Source organism: Brienomyrus brachyistius, unplaced genomic scaffold (genome assembly GCF_023856365.1).
Source record: "Brienomyrus brachyistius isolate T26 unplaced genomic scaffold, BBRACH_0.4 scaffold81, whole genome shotgun sequence".
NCBI classification, from domain to species: domain Eukaryota; kingdom Metazoa; phylum Chordata; class Actinopteri; order Osteoglossiformes; family Mormyridae; genus Brienomyrus; species Brienomyrus brachyistius.
The window spans coordinates 256,189-265,808 of NW_026042356.1; the positions used below are offsets into that span (position 1 = coordinate 256,189).

General features: G+C 43.3%; 2 protein-coding genes across 2 annotated transcripts; both read left to right on the top strand.

Moving 5' to 3' along the window:
* Positions 1-225: 225 nt before the first annotated feature.
* LOC125726967 (checkpoint protein HUS1-like) lies at positions 226-4,478 on the top strand. Its single transcript, XM_049003505.1, has 8 exons — positions 226-368; positions 760-887; positions 990-1,166; positions 1,617-1,724; positions 1,832-1,906; positions 2,097-2,196; positions 2,530-2,652; positions 3,266-4,478. Exons 1-8 carry the CDS (start codon positions 317-319, stop codon positions 3,346-3,348), a joined length of 846 nt encoding a protein of 281 aa, XP_048859462.1. The 5' UTR covers positions 226-316; the 3' UTR covers positions 3,349-4,478.
* Positions 4,479-4,701: 223 nt separating this feature from the next.
* On the top strand, positions 4,702-9,603 carry LOC125726948 (protein disulfide-isomerase A4-like). Its single transcript, XM_049003433.1, has 10 exons — positions 4,702-5,039; positions 5,311-5,497; positions 5,613-5,818; positions 5,980-6,118; positions 6,409-6,614; positions 6,795-6,953; positions 7,046-7,197; positions 7,301-7,457; positions 7,541-7,774; positions 8,318-9,603. Exons 1-10 carry the CDS (start codon positions 4,961-4,963, stop codon positions 8,728-8,730), a joined length of 1,932 nt encoding a protein of 643 aa, XP_048859390.1. The 5' UTR covers positions 4,702-4,960; the 3' UTR covers positions 8,731-9,603.
* The last annotated feature ends 17 nt before the right edge of the window (positions 9,604-9,620 follow it).

Genomic DNA, 9,620 nt, shown 5'->3' on the forward strand with positions numbered 1-9,620 from the left:
TTTCCTGCAGCAACTTTAGGATAATGGGTATATGCACATATATGGGTATATGTATCCACAAGTCATGTGATTAATTGTATTACATTGATTTTACACTTTATCGGAGTATTGGGACGTGTATATCTTAAATTGAATGAAGGCGCCCTCTCGTGGCAATAATGAAGAAATCGTAGCGTTTCATAGAGCCCGGTACAAATCTCCGATCCACTGTTTCCGAGGGGACCCTAAAAACGACGTACCAGTGGCGGCGCCATACAAACGTATGTTTATGTGTGTCGAGTATTTTCATTGTAATAAGCTGTTGTATGCCTAAAAAATGAGGTTTCGGGCTAAAATACTGGATGTGGGCTGTCTCAATAGTTTTACACGTGAGTATTATTTATTTATCATCTGCTTGTTACAATTTTTTGACAGACGGCGACTAATGTCTGCATCATACACGGGTTCGTTTTTCCTCACCTGTAAGAAGACATTTCATTATTAATGGAGCGAATACATTTTATGGGCTTGGTCATTTTATTGACGGATTTGTAATGAATTATTAGTAACTTTACAACTAAACGGTACGCCTGAAATGTGCATCACACGTTAGATAAAGTAAGCGATTATTGGTGGTAAACAACACTTTCAGAAATATTACGGTATTTTGTTTAAATGTTTTACTTGATTTCTGCGCAAGTTGGTCGTTTGCTGGCTGTTCTGCCTTTGCAGGTATAATGAGACACGTTGCTGAATGAGACGTTGTTTGCTCCACCACAGGTGTCGTTAATACCATCTCCAAACTGACCAAAAGCTGCACGTTGCGGCTCACTGCTGACAACCTGTACTTCATGCTTTCTGACAAGGTAGCCAACGGGGGCGTCAGCATGTGGTGTGAGTTAGACCAGGTAATCTTGCCGCGGTGTTCTTTGCGCGTAATCCACCGTTTTAATCTTTCAGCGGTTAATGGTGGTTTGAGCAATGAGGGGTTCCTGTAAATAACTTCGCAGGGCAACTTTTTTGATGAATTCCAAATGGAGGGTGTGGCATCGGATGCAAACGAAATATATCTGGAGCTTGTTCCGGAGAACCTTTCCCGTGCTCTCAGAACAGCCCAGAATGCCAAGTCCCTGAAGGCGAAGCTGACGAAGAAACATTGCCCTTGTTTGACTCTGGCAGCTGAGTTGGTAAGAGCAGCAGGCTGACTGCGTCCCGTAAGCCTGTCGGGTCAGCACTGGGGTAAATAGCGCTTCTAATGTTCGCCCTGGATCGTCTCGCTAAATGAAGGGCCAAAAGTGGCCCATTTTCTCTAATATTGTGTGCTATTGTCAATCTCAAGTACTGGGCGTTTCGTAGATATTTATAGATATGTTTTTGCTGTCTAAATTACAAATGTGAATGGTCTTGCTTAGTAACTGATCTGATAAGTAATCTGATAATGCTTCAAGGTGAATTAATTTCCTGTTTAACAAAAGAAGCCTCCTCTTTATTGGTCCTGCTTCTCTTTATGTCATTTGGCATCAGATGACGTTGCTTTTGAGTTATGTTCACTGGCGTTAAGAGCATGCAGGTTCCAGAGCAACAGAATTGTGGCACACAGCTTCTGCCGTCGTGAAATAGTCCGTTTCCTCCCAAAGCCATCTCTGTCCAGCGTCAGCCGAGTCGTCACACACGACATTCCCGTGGACGTCATTCCCAGGAAACTCTGGCATGACTTCAGGGAACCCACTGTGCCGGATTTCGATGTGAGCCACACTCCCGCACTTCCTTAGGACAAAACTGAAAGGTTATCAATCAAACGCTGGTTGTATTGGGTTAACACTGGCATTTTTGTGATTACTCATTTGAAAAGGTCAGTATATACCTTCCTCCTCTGAAGACAATGAAGAATGTGATAGATAGGATGAAGAACCTGTCAAATTTTCTGGTGAGTGCCGTTTAAACTTAAGCGTTTTTCGTACAGTAGCGCTACTTTAAATACCATGACGACTGTGTAATACGTACATGATAAAAATAAAATATTTAATCAGCTACATCAGTAAAAGTGAATAGCCCAGCATTACACGTCTGAGATGTTGTACGCTCTAATCGATTGTACTGTGTTGTCCTTCATATAGGTACTAGAAGCAAATCGAAGTGGCCAGATGAATCTGAAGATTGAGACAGACTTGGTGTCCGTCTCCACTCACTTCAGGGATCTGGGAAACCCTCCCTGGGGTGAGTCGAGATCCTTAAAAATGGGTCACAGCAGAGAACACCTGCCGGTTTCATTCACCTGGGGGGGGGGTGTGTGTTCCTCGAAGCAGGATTTCTTACTTAGCTGGGTTAACTTACGATAGAAGTCTTGATTGTCCAATAGGAGTTTACGTAAGGAGCATTCCTATTGGACAGTCATGACTTTTGGCTTAAGTTAACCCAGTTTATAAATCCTGCTTTGTGGAAACCCCCACCCCCCCAGCTCATTTCCATTGGTTTGTCTTCACGCATGTATGTGTGACCTTGTCACATGCAGGGCATCCTAATCAGCTCATACTGTCCCCGTCTCCTTAGATGACGGTGGGTCCCAGGGTGCCAGTCAGGACCTGGAGACCATGGCCCAAGCACGTGTGGACATCAAGAAGCTGCAGCAGTTTCTGTCCAGCCAGCAGGTCAACCCCAGCAAAGCCATGTGTAGTAAGCTGATCCGGGTCTGGAGCCTATGGGCACAAGGCAGGGAATTTGATAACTCCAATCAGCCTCAACGTGTTTTTGGACTGTGGGGGGGGGGGGACCAAAGAACTCGAAGGAAATCCCACAATGACGCAGGGAGAACATGCAAACTCCACATACATAGAGTCTGGGGCAGATACTAAAACCCCAGTCCCAGAGGTGTGAGGCCAAAGTGCTAACCACTGCACCAAAGTGCTAACCACTGCACCACAGTGCTAACCACTGCACCACAGTGCCACCCCAGTCCCAGGGGTGTGACTTCACAAATGTCCTTCTGGATGAATGGACAAAAAATTCCCACAGACACACTCCAAAACCTTGTGTAAAATGTCCCCAGAAGAGTGGCAGCTGTTATAGCTGCAGAGGGGGAACCAGCTCCATATTGATGTCTATGGATTTAGAATGGGATGTTATAAGAGTTCCCGTGGGTATAATGGCCAGGTGTCACAATACTTTTCTCCATTTACTGAATAATCTGGCTGGACTTCCCGCATTATTTAAATCAGTGATGTGCGTGAGGCGCTGGCTAAACAGGACACTTTTGTTCTTTACCCTCGTTCCCTAAACTGTCCCGTAGATATTGTGGACAAAAAGATGGTTCACTTTGTCTGGCTACATGAGAACGCATCCCTTCAGTACTTCATCCCAGCCATGGCGTGAGGAGGGCGGCTGTGTTCCAGATCTGCGTGAACAGAAATCCAGTGGACATGGAGTGAGAGAGTGCGGATGTGCTTCCCCTGAGAACCAGGGCCTGGACGAGGAGGACGGCCTGCTCTTCTTTGGTGGTGCATGGTGGAGAAAAATGACATTGCTGGAATTCAACCTCCAGTAGATGGCTGTATTTCAGAGTGGCCTGTGTTTTATACAGTCAAGTGTATCACTCTGTCCATTTAAAAACTGCTCATTTAGAATATGAACAGCTGTAAGAACATTCTATTAAATGTGTTTCTGGCGTTGGGTATTTATCTGATCTACAAAGTGTTTGTTGACAGGAGTTCAGGGATACGTTTTCTGTTAATGGGTTTTTTGCTTTACTATCACAGAAAGAGCTACTTTGTGCACTTAATTAAATACGTTTTTTGACAAGTGATTTCCATTTGTGAGTAGTGATGAAGCCGTCTCCTGTAACACCGCCACCTTCCGATGCAAGGTGGCGCACTAGCCCCTTTACACCCAACACTATAACTAAGTCATCTGATTATAATTGTATTACTTTTTTATTATATTAAGAAAATAGCGGTTTTTTTGCATGGCATCTCTACTTCCGATGGTTGACAAAGCCAAAGAGAGTCAGTCTCCTTGGTCCCGTATCGGTTTTTTACTTGGTATCGTAAGATTAAGGACTGAAACTGGTCATAAACATTTTTCAAACAGTACCCGTTTCTATTGCATGGTTTGTGGTCCTTTCGGTTTAATCACGCTCGTCGGTTGAATGATCCATGAATTCATTCATTGTGAAAGGTTTTCGCGGCTCCTCCTCGGGGACTTCTCACCTTGTTCGGGCCTCCGGAGGATACACAGAAACACTTGCGAGACTAATTATGCTTTAATTAATGAATTACATTGTACCAATTTTCCAGCACGATTATCTTCGTCGTTATGACACATCTGTCCCCGGAGTAAATACCCCAGGGTAAGGAAATGTAAATACGTGTGAAATATTATTGAATCTACAATTTTTATTTACATGTAATGAATATTAATAGGGAGGGAAGACGTATGATGTACCACAACAATTACCATTTAAATGTCTTACAATTCCATAAATATATACTGAAAAGATTTCTTGTATAGCATCTTATTTAAAGTCAAGTGGACTCATTTTCCAAGTTCGTGGCCAGAGACTAGCAACTTTGCTTTCCCTGATTACTACGTAAAAAGGTTTTCCCCTTTTATAGTGTCCAATAAGATTACGGCCATCGCCCGGATAGCCAATAAGAGGTCACAACGTCGTTCCTGCTTCTAGTAAAGTGGCAATACGCGATTGGTGCGCTGCAAAAGTTAAAAGCCAATGGGGCCGTGGCAAGTCAGTCAATCTCAAGTTTGACACCCTAAATTTAAACGCTGTATGTGGTCGTGTTTGGCTTAAGTCAATAATCTGAAGCGTTTAACGAGGAGCAGTTAGTGTAAGGTAGCTGCGGCTGAAGGTGGTTGTAGGTGTGCCTGAGCAGCTCTAGCCCCCACTGAGTACTGCGCTTTTCCGCCAAGGCTGCACCAGCGGGGCATCAGCCGGACATCGAGGGTTTGGACGTCAAGTGCGCCGTGCAAGAAAATGAAAGGAAAGACCGCATTTCTACTAATAGCTTTACTGGGTGTTTCCCAGCTGCTAACGGTAACGCGATGTGACGATGGTAAAGTATGCTTACATTTCTCTGCACGTTGTTTTTAGTGCTTACCTATTCACGGAGTCCGTATTGTGCGTGTTTGTGCTTTGGCGATTAATTTCGATCCGAACGATCGCTGACGAAATGCGTTTGATCGCGCGTTGCGGTGCTCTGTCCGTATTAACCGTAACTCTTCGTTAATTGCATTAATCGCAATGTATTTGGTGCGCTAGCGCTTACACACCGTTCGCAGTTGCAAGGCCTGTGCACAACGTTGCAGCTTTTATGTGTGTTGCAGATGAAGATGCAGAAGGGATTGACAGTGACGACGAGGGTGGTGACGATGATGATGATGACGACGAGGAAGAAGATGACGATGATACCGAGGTCAAGGAAGAGAATGGCGTATTAATTCTAACTGACAAAAACTTTGACACCTTTATAAAGGACAAGGATACTGTGCTTGTGGAGTTCTACGCACCATGGTAAGTGAATGGTCTGATGGTAAAAAGCTGTATGATTTGAGGGCTACAGCCGTTTGGCAATATGGTGTGAAGTTAACTGATTTGCATCTCATGGTTTCCTGCTTTTGGTTTTCAGGTGTGGCCACTGCAAGCAATTTGCTCCGGAATATGAGAAGATTGCACAGACGCTTAAAGAGAATGAGCCTCCTATCCCTGTGGCCAAAGTCGATGCTACCAAAGAGAGCACGCTTGGGAGTAGGTTTGACGTCAGTGGTTATCCCACCATCAAAATCCTCAAGAATGGAGAGCCAGTGGACTATGATGGTGATCGATCCGAGCAAGGTATGGTACCCTGGAACTGACAAATGAATAGCGGCTTAAAAACAGTGTTTACATCTTGTTTTATTGCATGTTTGCTGGTAAGCTACTGTATGTTTTAAAATACTCATTTTTGATGTCCTTTTCCTTTTTGATCTGATCTGAAACGCAATCGTCTCTTTCAGCGATCGTATCTAGAGTGAAGGATGTAGCGCAACCAGATTGGAAACCGCCACCAGAGGCCACGATGGTGTTGACAAAGGAGAATTTTGATGAAGTCGTCAACAATGCTGACATTATACTAGTGGAGTTTTATGCACCCTGGTAAGATGAGTGCCGTCTTTGTTTTTAATGTAATGGACAAAACTCAATGAGCTTAACCTTGTTTAAAACAAACTATCCTATGCTGCCTTAGTTTGGTTTAAAGTATTTGATTTCTGGAGCTGAAGTATTGTGGATGGTCACATGACCCAAATTGGCAGTTCTCGTATCGGGCCTATTTTATTTATTTTAGCTTAATGTTTAAGCTGTGTAGATGATCTTGAAGATAAGACCATGCTCAGTCAGACGCAATATGAAAATTGAATGAACTGAATGCAGCGTTGTGTGTAAAGGTGCGGCCATTGCAAGCGACTCGCACCGGAGTACGAGAAGGCCGCCAAGGAGCTGCAGAAACGCACCCCCCCCATTCCACTGGCGAAGGTGGATGCCACTGCGGAAAGTGAGCTTGCATCAAGGTTCGATGTGTCTGGTTACCCGACACTTAAGATCTTCAGGAAGGGCAAACCTTTCGAATACAATGGACCACGAGAGAAATTTGGTAGGTTTCTGCAAGGTTTCAGCTCCTTCCTTGGAGACCCCTTAGAGGGCACGGATCTTTCGTCTTAAGTTTATTGCGATTACTGATACAGTGCAAATGTGTGGTTTGACTAAACTCGTGCATCTTAAATGACTGCACAGCAGTGGTGTGTGTGTAAAAAATTAGGTTTCTTTTCTCCAGGTATTGTCGATTATATGAGTGACCAATCTGGGCCACCATCAAAACCAGTTCAGACACTCAAACAAGTTCAGGAGTTCATCAAAGATGGCGATGATGTCGTCATTGTTGGTGTGTTTGCCAGTGATCAGGATTCTGCATATGAAACCTATCTTGAAGCTTGTGAGTACATATATTGGGTTAGATTTTGCACAAGTGGTTATAGATTTGAATATTCAGAGCAACTGTCATTGACTTGACATCTTTCTTTACAGGTAATAACTTGAGAGATGACTTCAAGTTCCTACACACATTCAATAGTGATGTTGCAAAGTTTCTCAAAAGTTCTTCTGGTCAAGTGGTTATGATGCAACCTGAAAAATTCCACTCTAAATATGAGAAAAAGTCAAATATACTGACAATTACAGTAAGTCTTGTAAATGAATAGGGGGGAAAAAGGGACTATATCAAGATTAACACTTGTGCTTAAATCTGTGCTGCTGTTCAATGCACATTCTTTCTTGCTACAGGACTCTATCTCTGCAGCTGATGTCAAGGAATTCTTTAGCAAACATGCACTTCCACTGGCTGGGCATAGAAAACAAAGTAACGACGCAAAGCGCTACGCAAAGCGACCGCTGGTTGTCGTGTATTACGGTGTTGACTTCAGCTTTGACTACAGAGTTGGTATGTGTTTTGCCTTTTAAGTGAGTTTCTTTGAGTCGATTGCTGAAAGGTACCAAAGTTTATGGGTTCCCCCCTCCCCCTAGCCACTCAGTTTTGGAGAAGTAAGGTACTGGAAGTGGCGAAGGACTTCCCAGAGTACACCTTCGCTATTGCTGATGAGGAGGACTATGCTGACGAACTGAAGAGCCTGGGATTAAGTGAAAGTGGGGAAGAAGTGAATGTAGGCATTCTAGCTGATGGAGGGAAGAAGTATGCAATGGAGCCAGAAGAATTTGACGCTGATGTCCTGAGGGAGTTTGTCAAGGCCTTTAAGAAAGGTGAGCTGACCGAAGCAACCAGTGCTTTCCCAAACTCCAGTTTTGCCCAAAATGGTCTTGTCAACTGGATGTAGATGGATTACGTGTGTTATGTATGATGCAGTGAAATTTCGTGGTAAAATTCTGGATAATTACCGTATCAGATTTTAATTATTAAAACCGTGGCTGATGACCGCACTTTGGGGGGGGGGGAAATAACATTAAACACATGAACCAAAGTAAGCGACAGTCTCCCAGACACAGCTGCCGCATGCAGTGTGGGTTTGTTTGTCAGTGAGAACATGGCGGTAGGCAGTGATGGCACTCGAGCCTTTTATTAATGCACATTTGACATGGTTTTTATATATTTATGTAAGGTATTGTTTAAGTCTAATTTTGACTATTAAATACATAACTTGGTGGTTATTTCCGCTTATTTAGTACCTTTTATTTCCTCTGCACATTTTAACAATACGTGTGTGTGTGTGTGTGTGTGTGTGTGTGTGTGATGGCTTATTGGTAGTGTCACCCTCTCTTGAAATGTGGTCTGTTGGTGTCCCACAGGTAAACTAAAGCCAATTATAAAATCCCAGCCCATTCCAAAGAACAACAAGGGTGCAGTGAGAGTGGTGGTTGGGAAGACATTCGATGAGGTCGTCATGGATCCCAAGAATGACGTCCTGATCGAGTTCTATGCGCCATGGTGTGGTCATTGTAAAAAGCTGGACCCGGAGTACCTGGCTCTTGGAAAGAAGTACAAGAATGAGAGAAATCTGATTATTGCCAAGATGGATGCAACTGCCAACGATGTTCCCCACGAAAGCTACAAAGTTGAGGGGTTTCCAACCATTTATTTTGCCCCCAGTAACAACAAGAAGAATCCCATTAAATATCAAAGTGGAAGCAGAGACTTGGATGGCCTCTCCAAATTTTTGGAAGAACATGCAACAAAACTATCTCTGAAGGATGAACTTTAATCCATTCATGAAATTGCTGAGGACTTTGAAAGGGGACCATCTGCCGATGCAGTAGTTGTGGCCTGTGGGGTTTCGGTAATGAATCAGTAATGCTAGGTAGCCCTTTGAGTTCAGGGGTATTCACCCTTTTAGAAGTCCATGTTTTCTGAAATCAAGTTGGGGAAAACCTGCACTGTTTACCAGTCTATTTTGTTAAATCTTTTTAAATAAAAGATTAAAACTACAAATTTCTTGTTAAATTGCCCGTTTCAGCAATTAACCTCTGTGGTGCATCTTTTTTCTATGTATTTGGTAAAATGTTATTTGCAACACGCATTTGTGTTTGAAAATGGAGAAACGTCATTGAACGCTAGCAGGCTTGATTTATGCGAAAGCCACTCGTTTAAAAGTAAGTTGGGCAACTTAACACTCAGTGAATTAAAGTAGGTTATTACATATTCAGGGCTTCGGCGGACGGTAGTCCACACTAACTGACCCAGTTTTAATTTTTAAGCTGACAAAAAAATGAATAACTTAGTCCTGACCAATTTCATTCGATATACCATGTAACCATGTTAACTGCATGACCTGTGTGTAAATGGCTGTTTCGCATCGGTAAAGACTTGACACTAGTAAGACAGTTTGCTGGTTCTAAATATTCCGCCTTAGGCGTCCGGGCCCTTTGCAAATGGCCTGGATCCCTCCCGTAAAATCAGTGTGAGTGAATTTGGGTATTAAAAATAGTTGGGTGAAACGTCAGCCGAAGTGCTGGTTTCAAATCGGAAAGCGAGTTATTTCCCGTTCTTCTACACTTAGTGACACTAATGTAAGTGAACGGAAAGTTGTTTGGTCGTCCATGCAAGCTTCTATTTGTCAATAAAACATTTCTCTGCACCACTGTGATCTAGCGT

Coding starts and splice junctions, on each gene's coding strand:
- LOC125726967 (XM_049003505.1), top strand. CDS start 317: ATGAGGTTTCGGGCTAAAATACTGGATGTGGGCTGTCTCAATAGTTTT. Junction 1,907..2,096: donor AGAACCTGTCAAATTTTCTG/GTGAGTGCCGTT, acceptor TCCTTCATATAG/GTACTAGAAGCAAATCGAAG. Junction 2,653..3,265: donor CCCCAGCAAAGCCATGTGTA/GTAAGCTGATCC, acceptor ACTGTCCCGTAG/ATATTGTGGACAAAAAGATG.
- LOC125726948 (XM_049003433.1), top strand. CDS start 4,961: ATGAAAGGAAAGACCGCATTTCTACTAATAGCTTTACTGGGTGTTTCC. Junction 5,040..5,310: donor GGTAACGCGATGTGACGATG/GTAAAGTATGCT, acceptor TGTGTGTTGCAG/ATGAAGATGCAGAAGGGATT. Junction 7,458..7,540: donor CAGCTTTGACTACAGAGTTG/GTATGTGTTTTG, acceptor CCCTCCCCCTAG/CCACTCAGTTTTGGAGAAGT.